At 42.5% G+C, this 18,266-nt stretch overlaps 1 protein-coding gene across 1 annotated transcript; it reads right to left on the bottom strand.

Moving 5' to 3' along the window:
• Nucleotides 1–688: 688 nt before the first annotated feature.
• On the bottom strand, nucleotides 689–17,261 carry RAB27B (RAB27B, member RAS oncogene family). The gene is made up of 6 exons (XM_013945732.2): nucleotides 17,109–17,261; nucleotides 14,050–14,135; nucleotides 12,012–12,115; nucleotides 10,072–10,195; nucleotides 7,885–8,090; nucleotides 689–4,849 (listed from the first exon to the last, which is right to left on the bottom strand). Exons 1-5 carry the CDS (start codon nucleotides 17,259–17,261, stop codon nucleotides 7,901–7,903), a joined length of 657 nt encoding a protein of 218 aa, XP_013801186.1. The 3' UTR covers nucleotides 689–4,849; nucleotides 7,885–7,900.
• Between the last annotated feature and the right edge of the window lie 1,005 nt (nucleotides 17,262–18,266).

Genomic DNA, 18,266 nt, shown 5'->3' with positions numbered 1-18,266 from the left:
TTACCAGTTTCTGGTATAAACAGGCTCTTGCTTTCCTGAAAACTTGCTGTGGCAAACAAGACATTTACTACCCCGGTCAGCTTAGATAGGAAGTGCATGGGATTAGCTTCATTTCCGGTATGGCTTTGGCATTTACCTCCTTATTTCAATCTCACATTATCAAGTGGTACCACCTGAGACAAGTCAGAGCGTAGCCTCAGCCTGGGCGCTGCAGGAGGTTCGATTCCTGACGCTTCGCCCCGTTCAGCGCAAACGCAGCCCCGGGCGGGGGCTGGCAGCGGGCCCGTGTACGCATACCCAAGCGCGCGGTAGTGCTGGGGGAAGCCGGCAGCGCTCCACTAGCAAGGTCACTGTGTTCAGCTGGATTTGCTAGAGCTTTTCTCCCCTGCCCCCCAACGCAGGGAACGATCTGTTTAGCACTCTTTACCTCCCCAAAGTGGCCACAGTCACTTACCAAAGCAGCTCCCGTACAAAGCAGCTCCTTTATGTGCAACAGCATGTGACCTTTTTCTCTCCTTTAACACGGACGTGACCTGATGATCAGCATTCCCTGGTGAAGAGATGTTTTGCACCCCACGAAGTAAGCTGTGTCCCCCAAGACATCCTGCTTCAGTGACAGAATATTTGCACGTTCACATTTACCTGTGTATTGTAGTCCTAGGAAGCATAGGCAAAAAGGAAAACCAAAGAATTGCAGAATTTTTTTATAGGATTTTTCTTCTAAACAGTGACTCACAGAGATGGCAGTATTTTTTAAAAAAGTGTTGTTCTTTAAATAAGACAAACATACCAAATTTCAGTTTGTTCCCTTTCTTATCTAACTAACTTTAGCAACATTATTCATACATAGTGTCACTCTGGGGCTTAACTCAGCTAAGGTGCAAAAAACTCAGGCAGTGGTTCTGCACGCGCTGCACGACCAGACACGTGCAGCCAGGCTCCACTGACAGACGGAGCCTGATGTGGTTAGACTTACCCAGAGAGCACCAGCCTCACCAGAGCCATATAAGCATGAGCTTTATAATCATGTAAGAGTGAGCTGCATATACATGATACATCACTGGCCCCTGGAGCAGCTCTCGTGTAAACAGCAGCAGCCACTTCACTGAGAACGGAGCCTTTCACCCAAGTCTGAGCTGCCTTAAGGAGGCACCTGGCCATCTAACCACCCCTCTGTTGACCAAGGAACACCGCGTGCGACTGCAGGACAATGTCCTGCTGCCACTCGGGGCAGGCTGTGCACTGACTTAGGGGTTCAATGGTTTGTATTCATGCACCTGGTACAAGAACCAGAGCCAAGTTAAAGGAACTACGTGGAACAACTCTAGCATAGCCTGCAAGGAAAAAGCAGCCCAGCCCTTCCGTATTTCTTCTCTTAAGCTGACAAATTGCAAATACTGTGTCTCCTAGGGAGAAGTCTCCACTTCCCCCCATACCAGCTGAGACACCTGATTAAAAATGTATTTTTATTTCGAAAATAACAGTGCAGAAACTGAATCACAGGATTATATTCCTCAACTGCATTACACAGACCCAGACACCAGTGAATCATTTGACACTATGGTTTGAAGCCACAGGTACTTTGGTACAACAAAATGACATTAACATTGGTAAGCAAGCACCACGGTCCATCAAGGGGCATATATAATAAAAAATAGTATTTGCATTCAAGATAGTTTCAGTCACATTCATATCACTAGGCATAACACAGATCTGTTGAAGACAAACATAAAACATGCTTACAGCAGCATAACAGAAGGAAACATTTAAAAGATAATTGATACAGTAAAATGTTTAGTGTTTATCTGAGAGATATCTTAACGAAACCCAAGAACAATTTAACTTCCATAAATAAGCTGTTAGATACAATAGGCTTCTCTTAGTATACAGTGCGTCCATTAAGCCCTATTGCACAATGAGGGTCAACAACTTTAGGTTATGCTTGCTAAAGTTATGTTTTAAATAGGTAACGGCATGGAATAAAAGCACATAGCAAAGAATCACTACCACCCTTGCCCTGAACTAGTTAAAATAGAAATAATAATAATAATGATGATAATAAAATAGAAACAGATCTGCCCAGCACCCAGGAGAATGGTTCTGAGTCAACAACATCCTACAGAAAAAAACAACCAAAAAAGAACCTATCCTGTTCGGGTGAACGTGTGTGTGCACGTGTGTGCTGTGGGGAGCGGGGACTGGTCTTTAACAGCAGAAGAATTACAAGGGACAGGAAAAAACTGGGAGAATTTGGCTTCCTACTTGCAGATGCCTCAACAAGTCTCAGCAGTCAAGTAAAACTGTTCGTTTTAACATTTTCAGAGTGGCATCAGTTACAACACCTTTTTTTTTTTTCCTTTTCCTTTTTAAGATCAGAGCATGGTCTGAAACTCCTGCTGCGTTCACACCTGCACAAAAATAGCAGCCACTTGAGTTTATTTTTATGCTTGCTACTCTTCTTTGCTTGTATACACGCATACAAATTTTAAAACTTCAGCTCTAGACAGATACTTTAGTTTATACCTCAAGAGGCTGAAGATTAGTCACATCCACAAATTGAAGCAGTTCTAGGAGATAAAACCTCTTACCTTAAAACAGAGTCCCAAATAGTTGCTATTCAGAGGTTATCAAAATCATATATAGCAGAGCTTTTACCAGAGTTTCTTACGTGGTCCAATCACCTACAATCTAAATATATGCATGACAACCCTTTACACATTCAAAACGTTGGGTAAGATTTAGCCTTCGGAGAACAGCTTAAGGCAACTGGTTTTTATAAAGCTACCACGATGGCAAATGGCAGCGGCTCTCAAACGCTGCTTTTGCTCCATCACACCCCACGCCAGCGCCGCCTGCATCAGAGCAGCCGGCACGTGTCCCCTTCTGCCCTTCGGCCTCTGCCTTCATCGAGAGCATGCTTCAGGCACCCAGAAACCCCCCTTTTCTTTTAGGGGAGCAAATGCCTTTTGCCTTGAGACCATCTATAAAAATCCACTGACAGCAAAGGTTATGGAGAAGTATAGGAGGAGCTGGTGGGAAGCGGCGGGGAAGGGGCCGAGCAGCCTCCGCCGCAGAGCGGGGAGAGGAACTGCTGCTCCTGTGCAGGAGCTGGAGCCGGAGCTGCCGGGCAGCCGGGGCAGAGCGCAAAGCGTCAGCGCCAGAGCCCTTCATTTGGGAGAGGCGCGCTAGAGCGCGAAGAAAAGACGCATTCAAAGCTGATCACAGATAAGTCTTCCGTAAAATGGAAGCAGAAGCTGAAGTGACTGCGAAGCCCAAGACTGCCATACGCAACGTGGCGTATTCCAAACTCTGCCGTTCGGCCGTTTCCCGGCCCGGGCAGCTCCTACCGCTGCAGCCGCTCAGGATGGGCGGCATGGCCACGCGCGAACACCGGCCTTGCCAGGAGCTGCCGCGAAGCACATGCTTAAGCCTCTCACAACCTTGCATCAAAGACTACTCTCCTAGTATCTTACTGTTGATGCAATAATTTTCTTCATGGTTGGACAATATTAAATCACATCTGTATGTTCATGCAATAGGTACTTTTATGCAGTTCTTTACTTCAGGACATTTTAATGATAGTTTTTTTGCCCTGGCAATGCCTTCTTTCTGCACAAAGATGCTCCAGACCCAGTTCAGTCAAGCACTGGCAAAGTGGGCTGCTGGTGAACACTCGCGGGCATTTCTAGGTCGCATCTCTAAAGGCCTGGCTTTACCACCTCCTTGGTCAGCGCGCAGCACTGCTCAGCTCAGCAATACCACACACACACTGCACAGCAAGGCCTACGGCAACAGGGCTCGCACGGGAGAAACGGAAATAAGGTAACGCGTTTCTAGAGGGACACAAAGAGACACCTTGAGAAACCACTGCCTGCACTGAAGTATCATAGCAGCTTCCCTCCCTCTCCAGCAACGTGGTGGGATATTAGCTGTACTTCTGCTCAAAAGCAAATGCTTAACTTCTGATCCAACACTGTATAATCAAACGTTGCAATAGCAGAATTCAAGTTCTACTGGGAAGAGTCGACGCCATATCCTATTTGATATACCAAGGTAAAAGCAAATTCATTTTCTAGGCTGGTGTCCTGGAAGAATTTATATGACAGAGCATGTTGAATGCTTCAAGTCATGGGAGTGCAAAAAAGATGAAGACGGTAGGCCACGCTGCTCCAGCGAGGGATACATTCAAGAGTTCAAAACGCAATCAGAAGAACTAGAAGTAGCGAACAAGCGCGTTGTGCCGAGACACCCAGCTTTACTCACTTTGTAATAGCCTTGACGCGAGACTGAACTACCCACGGCATTAGGGCTTCACCTGTGCTGCACGGCCCGGGCACCAGCAGAGCTCCAGTGACTCACCGTCTGTCCACCTCGGCGCACTACGGAGCAGGAGAAGCTATGTACGGGGGATCTACTGCAGTGGAGGAAAGCCCTGCAGACAGCAAGTGGTTAATGCTCAGACCTGGCAGAGTGTTGCAACACGTACGATAGAAAAGTTCCTTTCTGTAAAGCTTGACTGTGTAAGACCTTATCTGTGAGTAGCCCAGGTAGAGTGTCCTCTGCTGCAGTTACCGCTATTTCCAGGATCTCACATACTGGCCCTGAGTCACCCGTTTGGATGAAGAAGGGCTGCAGGTGCTTGGCAGATGGTCGCTGAGGGCCGTAACACCGTGCAGGAAGACAGACGGACGTCTCCGCGTGGATATACGTCCACCAGCTGACTCACATTCGCATGTGGAACCCACCGGGAACAGCTACGGAGAATAACTGGCGCAGGAGTGGAGGTGATGGTGGAGGGGGGGATTTTTAATGAGAGTTTGTCCTCTAGGTTTTTGCAGGGAAGGTTAATCTAATAAACAACGAAGCAATTACAAGCCATTTAGAATCACTTAATATGTTCCCCTTCATACCTCAAAGCTACTTGGAAAAACTTGTAGCACCTACCAGGATTAGAAACATTTCTCTTCCTTTCCTCTAAACTAAGTTTTGATGGCAAAATCCATTTAAGATGAAAGTTTCATGAGCTTTCACGGATTTCTTTTTTTTAAGCACAGAATAATAATCAGCATTGCTTGCGTCTGCACCCATATAAATACAAAGCAAGCAATGGAGTTTTTGCTGCAGCCATTTCCCCGTAGCTCCTAAATGGATCCCTCAAGCGATACTGCTACCGCGACAGCCACGAGCTACGTCCATCTCCAACACCGGGACCTTTCTGAAACCAGCCCTCAGGGAGCAGAGCCATCTGGGACCTCGCTTCCCGTTTTGACAACTTACAGTCACTGAAGTTCAGTGGCAAGATCAGGAGAATCTTTCCTCTATAGCAAACCGTTCTGTAATTTTTTTTCTTCTTTTTGCTATTACTATTTTAAGAACGCTAGTTTCATCAGATAAGGAGATAAATGGAAGCAACTGAGCTTCATCAAGGTGCCTTGAAACAGTGCCAGGTTTAGGATTTTCCACACCTTTATAGGAACCATCTGGCTATTGCTGAAGCTACCAAGATCACTTCAAGCTTTGTAGTAACTTCTGGACAAGCTTAAGCTGCTTTGAGAAATACGTTTTTTGTTGAGCGGCAATACTTTAGCGTTCTTAGCAACCTTTCACTCCTGTTCAGTGGACAAAAACCTGATGCCATGAAATGAGAGATTTCTTTGAAAGTGAGACAGGAAACTTCTCAGTTCATCATTTTCATGAATCCAAGAGATATTACAAAGTGAGTATTTTTTTTTAAATTATGCATAGGTTAGATGCTACACATCAAAATAAAGGATACAACTTCACTTCAGAACACCCCCCGAACTTCCAGTCCCTAACCTAAGGGACCTATCTGAGCATCACTCCGCTTGAGTATCAGTCTGCTTGTACCTTCTGCCTGGGAAATCATCCATGGACTGCTACAGCAGCTTTGGCCTCTCTTGAGGTGCTAGGGCTTTTCACAGCCTATAAAAGGACGTGTATTAGAGCCGGCTGTATAGTATTCCCTATATGTAGCCTTTACGTATAGCTTATCAGTTATATCACCTTTACAGTCTGCAAATCAGATTTCTGTACCGGTCCAGTAACTCGGTTACCCACCCAGTGAGCCTGCTCCTATGGGTGTACCATCTGAGCTGTTAACATGCCAAATCATCACCTAAACATCATTTTATGATCTGGGCAGAAAAATCCGTTGTTCTTTCACCAAAGTAGCTGGTAAATTCTCAATTTCTGGGAAACACCTAACCATCTTAGGAGCTTGCTGTTCACAAAGGTTGCAATTCTGAATCAATTCAAAGCTGAAAACATTGTGGGACTTTACATTGAAATAAATGAAAGTCGACAATCCTGCCAACCCAACCAATTTAACTTGACTTTTTAATAGAGTCGTTCTTTCTCCCAGTCTGCTCCCTTCCAAGTGACAGCAGCGTAAAGCACAATAAACACTAATAGACCCTTAACTACCAGCTCCATAAAAGCAGAACTGCTATTCTACGAGATAGGACAGGGCAGACTAATCAATATGCTATAATTTGATTTCAAAAATGATCCATAAGTTTCCATTTCTTTAATTTTTCCTCTACTTGTCTTTGCTTGTAACAAGCTATTTGCTGTTTCATTCGATTTTTTTACTTTCATCTGTAAAAGACCTCCTTCACATTTTACCCTTCTACTGTAGCAAACTAACAGGCTATTTTTTATCCATTCCTCTGAAATATCTGCAAACTTCTGCACTACATTTCCATCTCGAGGCAGGCATACTTTGGAAGCCTGTCATTCCAAGTCCCCACCTCACCGTTTTCCCATGTTGCCTCTTGTAGAGAATATGAGAAAGTTTCTCTCTGTTGAAAACCTGAACGTACTGAGGCCCCCCAAAATCCACAGTGAGTAACTTCTTAGTGATTCCCCCAGCGTGACCAATGAATTTACAGTCCTCTTTCAGACAGTGCAAACATTCACAAGCTCTTTCCCTTGTCCCACCTGGGATATGCAGTTATCTGAAGAAAGAAAGAAAAAGGACGGTTTCCTTATGTGGGGGAAGGGAGAAAAACTATTTTTTGCTTACGGTGAGATTCAGAAGATGCTTCACAAAATGCATCTTTTCTCTTTTTCCATAGATTGCGCTCTTTTCTTTTTAAACTGTCCCTGCAGCGTGAGAATTCCTCTCAATACTTTTTCCTGCAACTCTCCAATCCCTGCTTGGATTATTGGCAACAAAAGTGGCGTTGCACAATTCCCTGATTAATTTGTTAAAAATTAAATCCCTTTCTTCCTCCCCTCCCCCCCCCAAACCCAAAAGAGACACACACACCCCACACACCCCCAACTAACCAACTTATCAGTGATTCAGTCAGGACAGATTCACAGCATTGCTTACTCTGTGCAAGTAGTAAAGTTTTTTCTTAGTAGGCCATATAAAATCTTCTGTACGCCTTAGAAAATGCATGGTCCCTGATGTAGATCAAGAATTATAAAGAAACAGGAATCTGTGGAAAAATGGCACAGACCTAGAAAACCACCCACTTCCATTTTAATTTCTATATCCAGTTTATATAGATAATAGGTTCCTTCCCTCCTTTTTTAAAAAAATAAAGCAACTTTCCTCTATTCAGTATCCTGATCACATGTAAAATAAAGATGAGGGCTGGAGGGGAAGGGAGTGGGAAGGGGAAGAAAAGAGGGGAGAATTTTCATGAAAATGGCACCTTTCAGGAAGAATTATTTCAGCACAAGAGCCTCACTGAGACACAGGTTTTCGTTTTTAAATCAGTTCTTTGGAGAAAAAAAAATGCACAATCCCAATAAAACAACACAACTTTGCTTCTGTGCATGGCTCAACAGAGCAGGTTTGGATTTGGTGGTAAGTCAACCGTTTTCTGATGAAATATTTTGATTGGTTCTCACAGTTTAGAGGTGAAGTCTAGCAGGCACACTTTTTCGCCTCCGGTTTTGCTGAATCTAGCTTTCCCGAGCTTCCCCCGTTGGCGGTGTCAGAGACTTGCGTCTTGTCCACGCACTGCTCCATGCGTTTCATTATCAAGTCCAGGAGAGTGTCCACAGCCTTCTCCACGTTTTGTCCAGTAGCAGCACTCGTTTCAAAGTACGGTATGCTACAACGAAAATGAAAAGTTTTGTTGGGAAGACTTTTTAAGACGGTTGAGACTGAACTCTCTGTAATATCAGTGATGGTTTTGGTGTTAATGAGAGGAATCTGACAGATTTGGACTTCTGGTTTGCCTGGATACTATTTCCCTTCTGGGCAGAGCCAAAACTCCTGTTCCTATTACATGGTAATATTAGGATATAAATACTAAAAAGCAACATTAAATTGCAAAATTTGTCCTGGCATTTTGACTTTGAACAGTGAAAAAATAGCTGAAAAAATCCTGCAGGTAACTAGAAGGTCTACTGGGAAGTGAAACCTAGGTCTGCATTTACAGCAAATTTCAGGGACCATGGAGTATATCCTACCATTGCAGACCTGCAGGGTTTCTCCAGCGGGAATACTTTACTGTAGGTAAAGTTTTCACACCTTTCTTGGATACTCTCTAGATACAGAATCTTTTCAGATCAGCTTAGTCTCTCACATGGAAGTTTTTCCAGGCTTCTGCTCGTTGCAGCTGCCTTCCAAAAAAAGTCCTTCTGTTTCCACTAATTTTCTTTCACGACAGGACTGCTGCAGTAATGCAGTGAGGTCACGTTAGTGCCACCTTCCTATTATTCTTCATGCCTTCCGACTCTAGCAAGCATTAAATCTTAACACTGAGTGCCAGCTCTAGCGGAACAATAAAACACAGCCAGACACTTGAGCGCTTACAGCTCACCTAGAGCCCAACCACGTGCCCCAGGAAAGATATCCCTCCCAATATAAATCAGTCCGCATGCCACAACTTGCAGCTCCTGCACCTCTCACTTGCACCTTCAGTAGCACTCAGCCTAGTACAAATGCCAGCATTTGCCTGTTCCAAAACCACCAAACTTTATTCATTTTTGATATATGAGAACCTACCCAGCTCCAGTGCTTCCCTGCTCACTCAGAACTCTGCTACCTGTGAAGAGCCTCTGCCAAAACACAATTTGAAAGCCCCCATAGGCTATATGAGCCATTTATGTCCATTATTTTAAAGCCATGCTCATTTTTCCTATCATGCCATCGTGATCTAGATGTTTTACGGTTTTGCTTGCTGGTTTCAGCCAGCTCACTGGCTGGTGAAACAAAGTTTGCTTATTTAAGTTCACCAGAACGAATCTGCTATTTAGCAGATAGGTACAGCTTTTGCTATTTAGCCCTCAGTGAGAACCTGTCTATTTATAAGCACAATTTAGCTTAGGTGTAGCTGTTTCCGTTCTGAAATCCCATTTGAATCCAAAAGACTGCCTTCCAATCCTTCTTTTTTAGCAGAGAGGACTATCAATTGCTCCAGCACTTCCACTGTATAAACTGGCACAAGCTAACTTTCCAGTGTCACTGACCTCCTTACCTGCCTGTAGAAAAATCTTACTTTTAAGAGTACTAGGTCTGATTTGCTTATTACTCCTCACAGTCTCTCAGGCAGTCTTATGCCGCTGGCCCCATCCTCTGTGAGCAACCCCCACTGCCTAGTAAAGGTGATTAAAGCAAAAAAAATACATTCTTTTTGCCCAGGTAAGGAGACAGCACTATTTACTAACTACAATACAAGGCCAGTTCATCCAGTATCAGGACAGCCTGTAAGTGATATGTATTACTGCAAAGAAATGTAGAAGTGCGCATTTGCCCCTGGAATACTCTGTCCAAAGTCCTTGGGGCAAGCCAACATCCCAAGACTGTAGTTTTCTAGTCAGAGTGCTTCATTTCAGCCATATTATTCATGTTGCAATATTTTAGCAAAACTATTATACAGTGACTTTGCCTTCTACTTATTTCCTATCCAAACAGGTTGATCTGAAAGTGTGACAGGTTGGATATCACTATAGAAGGTGCACACAGGATACTGCAATACCTACAAATCTTAAGAGTTTATAAGTATACTTGTGACTGCCTCTAGTCAGTCATCACCTATACCTACCACCGTTATTAACTAAATTTAGCTCCTCTCATAATTTGCTTACCCATATTTGTCCGCCAGGTCTTTTGCTTGCCTTTCATTTACCTCTCTTTGGTCTGATAAATCAGCTTTATTACCAATCAACACTATATCTGGATTCTCACAATATGCATTGGCTTGCAGCTGACCTAGAAGGAAAAATAAACTGGAGTTTAGAGAATGCTGGAAGTTCCTTAAAGCCTAAGATCGTTGATGATTAAAGATACCTGAAACAATTCTCTTTCCTCCTGTCCACCTTGAAATACCCCAGGCTACGTAACCGTTTCACACCAAACATTTCTTTGTCATACTTCTACTCATTAAGGTGAATTTCAAAATAGGAAGCGGAAATGGTAGTAGAAATGGTACTAGAATTTTTTTTCCCAGTATTTATTTTACCAACACATGAAAAGGCTTAACTTCAAAGTGTAGTAAATATAGTGCTTTAACCTAAAAAATGAGCATACCAACAGGCCTCCAGTAAAGAAGAAAAGAAGAGAACTGTGCCCTCCTGCCAAACCTCCCCGAAAACCTCCACCAGCCAGAACTCTCTTATTCAGTAAGACCCACAAGGACATTGTGGAAGGATATATATATATGTATGTATATATATATAAATAAAAGCATTCCACACCAGCTGCAAATACATTTCTTCAGAAGCCTGCAACAAAATCCTGATGCTTTTTTTTCTCTTGGGTATACTCATTGGCTTCAAGACAGTTTTTCCCAGTCGAAGATCCAGGCACAAGTACTGCCCAGAGCTTCAACCTTTTACTTTGTACCTTCACCCTTTTGTTTTGTACGTAATTGTACAAAGCCATTTACTTATACTTGCCTCGATCTTGAGGTGACCGACTTGAAAAGTTGCAGTATACATAAAAAATTAGAGACTCAACTAGGTAAGCCATCGAATGTGATGATGGCAACGGGTTAGGGGAGGAGGGAACCGCTGAAGAAGAAACACAGCTACTAGGTAAAATCCGATGGAGCTGTTTTCACAAAGCTGTTTTGGATTCCCATATTATCCCCACGTAGACCTGCAGCTCATCTAGCTGGAAATGTACTGGCCTCTGTCCTTACAGTGCTCCAAAAACCCTCAATTAAAAACAAACTTTGGGAATTGAACCTTTGTTTCACTTTTAGCCCGGCCCTTGTCCCAAGAAAAGCTGCCAGCGACTGCAGATGCAAGCTGTAATTCCATGATTCAATAACCAGAGCTCTCTGGAAGTGGCATTGGCCTTGCTAAGGGTCACAATATGTCTGGCTGTTCAGAGTCTGAAAGCAAACTCTGTGCAGGCTTCCAGACAAAAACCTCAAAGCTCAATTTTAATTAAACCTCAAGGCAGACAGGAAGGAATTGCATCCTGCTTTACTAATAGAAAACACACCATAAAACTAACAGCAATATCAAGAGTACAGTTTCCAAGCTCCTGTGTATTAACTAAAATATGAGGTATGCTCGAGGAAGTGAAAAACGCCATGAATTTTCAAGAGGTCATAGATTTAATTGGTTGTACCAAATCCAAACAAGATTACCAAGTATATGCCCAAAATAACCTACCATGAAAAAGAAAGGGTGTTCACCTTTCAAATGTGATGAAGCTTTTACCCTAAGTCACAGGCCTACCCTGTCCATGACAATTCAGTGCAGCCCGAGTAAGCAATAGGAAGGGGCAATGCTCCGCCAGGCTGCGATGCACATCCTCCATCTACGGCAGACTTTTGGTTTCAGCGGTGCATGCAACAACGACAGATCATCTCACGTGCATCCCAAAACCCAGCAAGAGCAAGTGTGTTTTGCAGCACACAGGCCGCAAGTACCCCATTTATGGCTACACTAGACATAATTCCTTTCTTTGATTGCTTTTCAGTTCACAGTGACACACGTAATGACACCTAGCAGCCCAAAATACACAAGAAAGCTTCAGGTCAACCAATACAGGCAAGCTCTACAGTTCTACTTACTCATCCAATTTCTGACATTTAAGAAGCTCTGTTGACTGGTGAGATCAAACATTAGTAAAAAGCCCATGGCATCTCTGAAAAATGCTGTGGTAAGACTTCGAAATCTGAAGGAAGGAAAAAGAAAAGACAAGGTAGCTCTATTAATACAAACTGAGCTCAAAGGTTCTAGGTAAACACATTTTTGGCAAGTCTTAATTGAGTAAAGGAAAATGAGAGAGAGCGTAAAGCTTTTCTGAATCATTTGTGCAAAAATTCCATTAAAATATTTTGAAATACGAAGAGCCTGTATGATTTAGTGGACATATGTTCCCACGGAAGCAAAATCCATGACCTTCATCTTCGTTATGATGTATCACATCAGTCGATAGTTCTTAATCAGAGTGTGTTAGTAATCTACCAGAGGAAGCTTACATGTAAAAATATAAACTTTGGCGGTGACTAATCTATTGGTTCAAATTCTGCCTGTCTGATTTAACTGAAAAAACTCCCAGGGAAGGGGGAAGGGGGGGAAAGAGTGCAGAAAAGAAAAAAGAAGCAGAAGCATTTAATGCGTCACCAATCACAGTGATAGAAATGGATTCAGCTGCCGCGATGACACACGCAGTCGATGGATGCACATTGCCTAATACAGCAAGAATTAGAGAAGGCAGCGAAGGAAGAGTAGATGGCTACTCTCAGGTTTTTGACTGTTCAGGGCGAATGTCTACTGGGAAACTCAGCTAAAAGGGGAATGTAACGTTATTTACAGGGTACGCATGCACTCTGTAAATGGACCTGAACGAAACATTTAATAAGTCTGCATTCACAATTATATGATTTATAGCCTTCTTACAAAGCCATGAAACTGGATGAAACTACAGACCATGAAACTACAACCTTGTTTGTTACAAACTACAACCAAAAGGTCACAAACCTGTTCAAATTTGACACATGAAGAAAATCCAAATAATTCAAGACTTTCACAGAGTGCTTGTAAACTGTACAACAAAGCTCTGACACCCTATTTTTTTTACATATATATTTTTATATATTACAGGGAGCAGACACCTCACAAAACATGACCATGTGACATGACCACGTGCGACCAATCTCACACAATCTAACAGAACCCAAACCTGTAACTGATACTTTACAACACACATCCACGAAAATTAAAACAAAAGCTCTCCACAGCAGCATGTCAGATATCTGACACGTATGTTTAGGTTTTTCTTCCCAGGAAAAAATAGTCTCAAAATGTTTAACTTCTTTTAGAGGCTGTTTCTTTATGTATACACAAATAGTGCTTGAGGATAAGAGGGAGAGACCCGGAGAGCACACTGCAGCCTCCTCGCGCTCTTCGCACAGCCCAGCAAGCCCTGCCACGCGACATGAGCTCGGCTTCCTTTGGAAACCTGCAGGCTGCCTCCTCTCTCCTCTCCTTCCTCTCCTGCAGGTGAATGCTTTAGTCTGCCGCTCTTCAGGCGCTAACACACCGCAGAGAGATGTGAACTGTATTTAAGTCTCTTGCCGACAGATGACATCAGGAGTAATGTGGGGCAACCACACGCGCTACGCTAGCAAAAGCCGGTGCATTTGGTTGTGCAGAACCGCCAGGGGAAGCTTAAGAAAGCAGCATATGCAGTTCCCCCTTTAAAAAATAATAGGATCAAAAACTCAGGAGAATAGGATAGGTAGGTAAGTTATACAATCCCTTCCAGAGGAGATTAAGAACATATTATGAAGCCAAAAACCAGTACAAAACAAAAAACCCAGTCAATGAACCAATAACCCACAAGTGCCAGAAATGAGAGGGCTGTGCTGTCCTGAGGCCAGGAAGAGACTGCTTTAAATTCCTTCCAGTCCTACTTTCTAGATTCTCTGGTCACTGTACCAAAGCCACGTCTGGAAAACTTTATTTCTGACATATATGTTTGGTGTCCCAAAATAACATGATTTTTGAGGGTTTTTTTTTTCCCCCTCAACAGGTTAATGGTTTCTTCAGAAATGTAAAAAACTTGATTTCCAATGAGCTGTATGGAACTGCTGAACTCATTACCTTTCCTGTCCGGCTGTGTCCCAAAGCTGGAGATGTACCTTAAAGGCTTTTCCCGGAGATCCATTTGGTCCTCTGCTATTGTAAACCTAAAGGAAGAGGCAGATCAGTACATCAGTAGCGCTGACACTGAAAGCCGTCGCTTGCATCACGGTCTTTTTTATGTTTTGTGCGGGAACTAAGCAACAAGTAAAGAGGAAAAGTTCAGTCCTTAACTTAAAGCTGACTCTTACTACTAAAAAACACTTCAGAGGGAGGCTTGTAACAACACTTAAAAACCCAGAAGCCATATGAAACGTCTATGAAAGCTGCCCTGTAAGACAACTTGGCCATAGTCAGTACTTCACATGAGATCCAATTCTGTAAAAGCTGGTATATCAGGGTGCTGAGCAAGCTTTCTGCATGCAGCTTCATTGCTGTTCCTATGAATTTTATAGGCGACTGACAGGATTAACCTCTATTACAAAAAAACCTATTTTCTCTTCATTAATTTCTGTTCGACCTTAACGACTTTCTTACTAACTGGGATTGCAAACTCATAGTGCTTAACAAACGGCACTTTTGCTGGGGCTCAATTCGTTATCAAAAAGAAAGTGTGAAAATTAACTGATATACTTAAAGGCAGTGGGAGAAAAGTACATATGATCTGGTTTTGTTGTCTGGGTTAGTCCAGCAGATTCTTCGCAGTTTTTAGAAGCAGGCAAACATAGCTCTTGCGTTTAGGTCAAGACAATATGGATTTTATGGACATGGCCTTATCCAGAGGCTCCGCTGGCCTTCCCTGGGGACGTGGAATGCCTCTTCACCTGCCCTCCCCGGGCTGCAAAATACAGCATCGAGTTCTCCTGCCCAAACAAATCAATAGTAATTGGGGGTTGGATTAGATGACCTCTGGAGGTCCTTTCCAACCCAGATTATTCTATAGACTTGTTTAAATTGTTGCAATTTCAGCACATAGCTTCCAACTGCAACGCACTTTTCTTTGCGGCAGGTGCCAGCTCTCAAAATCAGGAATGCATCGATGCATCAACCACACCGAGTTTTGTAAATTAAATAGGTTTGCTGGGGCATCTTCCTGTAATATTTAGCAAAGTAAACAGGGAATCACATAGGGTCACTTTTTGAAGTGACTTTTATACAACAGAAAACCACACATTTAACCTTTAAAATCTCTTTCTTAAGAGATAGTTTATTCCAACAGACCTTCAAGAAGTTTCAAAGCTGGTAAAATTTCATGTAAGACATAGTTTCTCCCACCCTTATAAAACATCCTACCCCCAAAATATATTGTAATGGAAAAATTACTGAAGAAATCTGACCACAACCTTTAGCAGAAAAGTTCAACCCTCTCGAACGAATCCGGCGTCCAGGTTCAGAGCGCTTTAATGAGCCTCTGAGCTCTGAGTAGCTACGGAAAGAGCACGCCAGCAATTGGCATGTTCAGACATTTCTTTGCAATAAAAATAAGCGTTAATATTTTACTCTTATTACCTCAGTGGAATCTAACAGCGAGGAGAATGAACCAGACTGCAACTTGTGCATCATGTTTAACTGGCCTGAACTTACCTAATGCTGAGTCTGAGCAATTTAAGACAAAATCCAGATGCAAGGCTCTTTTATTCTACCTAAGGCCTAATGATTAATTTTCTGGTGCTGCAGAACTACAACCATTGCATTTTAACTGGCAGGTTCCCGAGGGACCTGAACACACCTAACGAGTGCCCTGACTGGAGCATGTGCAGATATGCTGACACGGTTCACACAGGGGACCAAGAAACACATAAATTACACCTGGACCCCCAAAGGGCGGGGGGGGGGGGATATTGCCAAGACATTGGATTTTAGTCAACTATTTCAAAACTGGGAAATGTTTTAATAATAAATATTGTGAATGATTTTTAGGTCTTACATTAACCTGATGAAGGGCTGAAAAGCACTTAGTTTCGTTCAAAATAAATAGTATAAAGTTTTGTCAGAGCTGCAGAGTTATTCTCAGGCAAAAGGATTAGCTTTTAGCACGTTTCCCTCGCCAGGCTGAACGGCTCTAGATAAGCCGTGGGTCTTACGTGGTCCTTACACCCGTTGAGTCACCTCGGGGTTGTCAAGACTTACGAACACTTTTCACGCAAAATTCTTGAAGTATTTCATGTAAGTTAAAAAGAAGCAAATTTAAACAGGTCCCCGTCTTTGAACTGGGGAAGTATTTACAACTTTTATCAAGGAAATGTCTAAAATCATTGTCCAGGGTCTAATATCTTTCATTTTTTATGCTTTCACTATTTAAGCAAAGTACAATTGTTACTATCAGAAAGCTGAATTTAAACCCTGTATTTAGCCTGTATCTGTTAGGATCTATGAACAAATATATTAAAATTATAATTATTATTAATATGCAATTAGATTTAATTAATTAAAATACAATTAAAATATAATTAATTATTAAAATATATTAAATTAAAACAAAGCAAGTGTGCTTCCATATCCACGAAAAAAATCCAGCTGACAATACACAAGACTCATCTCCTATTTAGAGTCAAGAAACAGAAGCGCTGCAGCGCCCGCCGGCACCCCGGTACGACGTCCGCCAGCCCTAACGGGTCTCCAGCCTTGCTGCTGCTCCGCACTCGGGGAAGCGGCACGGTGCAGTTGGCAAAATTATTTCCTTTCCTACCTTGCTATGCAGTCTGAAGCCTCTGCACTTCTACCGCTTTCCATCCTTTCTATTTAATTACAAGTTTTGGGGCTAGAGTTATTTCTAGACGCAAACAAATCTCATTCACCAGCATCATGTGACCCTGCTCTTGGAAAGATCCTTTAATAACAATATACACTAAACCAGGGTACCATCAAACAAGAGGATAAGGATAACAGCATCTTCCCCTTTTACCCCATTCCTAATTAGGACTTGTTTGAGCCAAAAACTAGACCAGGAAAAGCATCATCAATACAGGTTTTACCCCACAGTAAGAGAAGCAATATGCATTTACATGAAATTTGTTCTCAACAATAAGGAATAAAGAAGAAAAAAAAATAGCAGACATTATTCACACGAGACAACTTACCACTCGTTTTTCCCGAAAGTCTATCCCTACTGTCGTGATGAATTTTGGATTAAATTTGTTATCAGTGTATCTGTACAGGAACGTTGTTTTTCCAACCCCAGAGTCTCCAAGGGCCAGGAGTTTAATCAGATAGTCATAGTCTCCATCAGTCATAGTGCTAATTTTTAGGAACCTATGCAAAGAGGAGAAAAAATGGATTTAAAGAGAACAAAATCCCCTTCCTGTTTGGTTTTGCTTCATTTAGATTTTTGTCCATTGAAATGCTGCTGCCTGTAATCAAGGTTGCAAGTTATGTTGGTGTACTTGCTAATGGAAAGAAGCAGTAAAACTCATAATTTCAGTTTAGCTGACATGTGTTAATACAATTTATACTTTCAATTTTTTAGATACGATTGGAAGCTTAGATTGACAGAGTTGGGGACAAAATTTTTATTTTTGTTCTGAATACTGCTGTAAGACTTTCTTTTAATGAGCAGATATGAAACACAGGGCTAAATCCTCCTGCTCAAACCATTCTGCATTTCAAGAAGAGAAATGCAGAAACAGGTGTGAAAAGGGAAACCCAGACGTGGCTCATGTTCTGGCCTGCAGCCAAGAGAAGTCCCCACAGACAGCTCAATATATAAAAATTCTACTCTTTTTCCAGATTATCTAGACTCACATCAGGGAAATTGGCCATGCTTTTACTTACTTCCAAGATGGGGTCTCTCCTACAAAACCACGAGCTATGGGATCTTCTCTGCACAATTTGGAAATTTTTGTTGTTCCTGACAACCACCTTAAGGATACGAAGGTACCAGTTTCTATTAGAGACGTGCTGTATCATCTGGAGGCTCTGTCACATGAAGCATTCCTTTAGACGGGGGGGTTACTCTCTGCAAAGGCTGTAAAATATTGCTGACACCATAAAAATGCTTTGGAGCCACTGAAAAGGTCATTAATCGTGTCACCATTTGGCACTGTCAAAGGACTGCAGTGGCCAACAGGCCATACCCCAAAGAGATGCCAGAAAAGGTGCTCTCTAGAAAAACTATTATTTTCTTATTTCAAAGGCAGTATTTCTATTCTAATTTGATCATGTACAAATTTAATAACAGTCTTCCCCCACCCTCAACCCCAACAAAATTTGAGTTAAGACACTTCTCTGCAAAAAGTTCA

The sequence above is a fragment of the Apteryx mantelli genome, chromosome Z (assembly GCF_036417845.1).
Source record: "Apteryx mantelli isolate bAptMan1 chromosome Z, bAptMan1.hap1, whole genome shotgun sequence".
Lineage (NCBI taxonomy): Eukaryota > Metazoa > Chordata > Aves > Apterygiformes > Apterygidae > Apteryx > Apteryx mantelli.
This window is presented reverse-complemented; position numbering and strand designations above follow the sequence as displayed.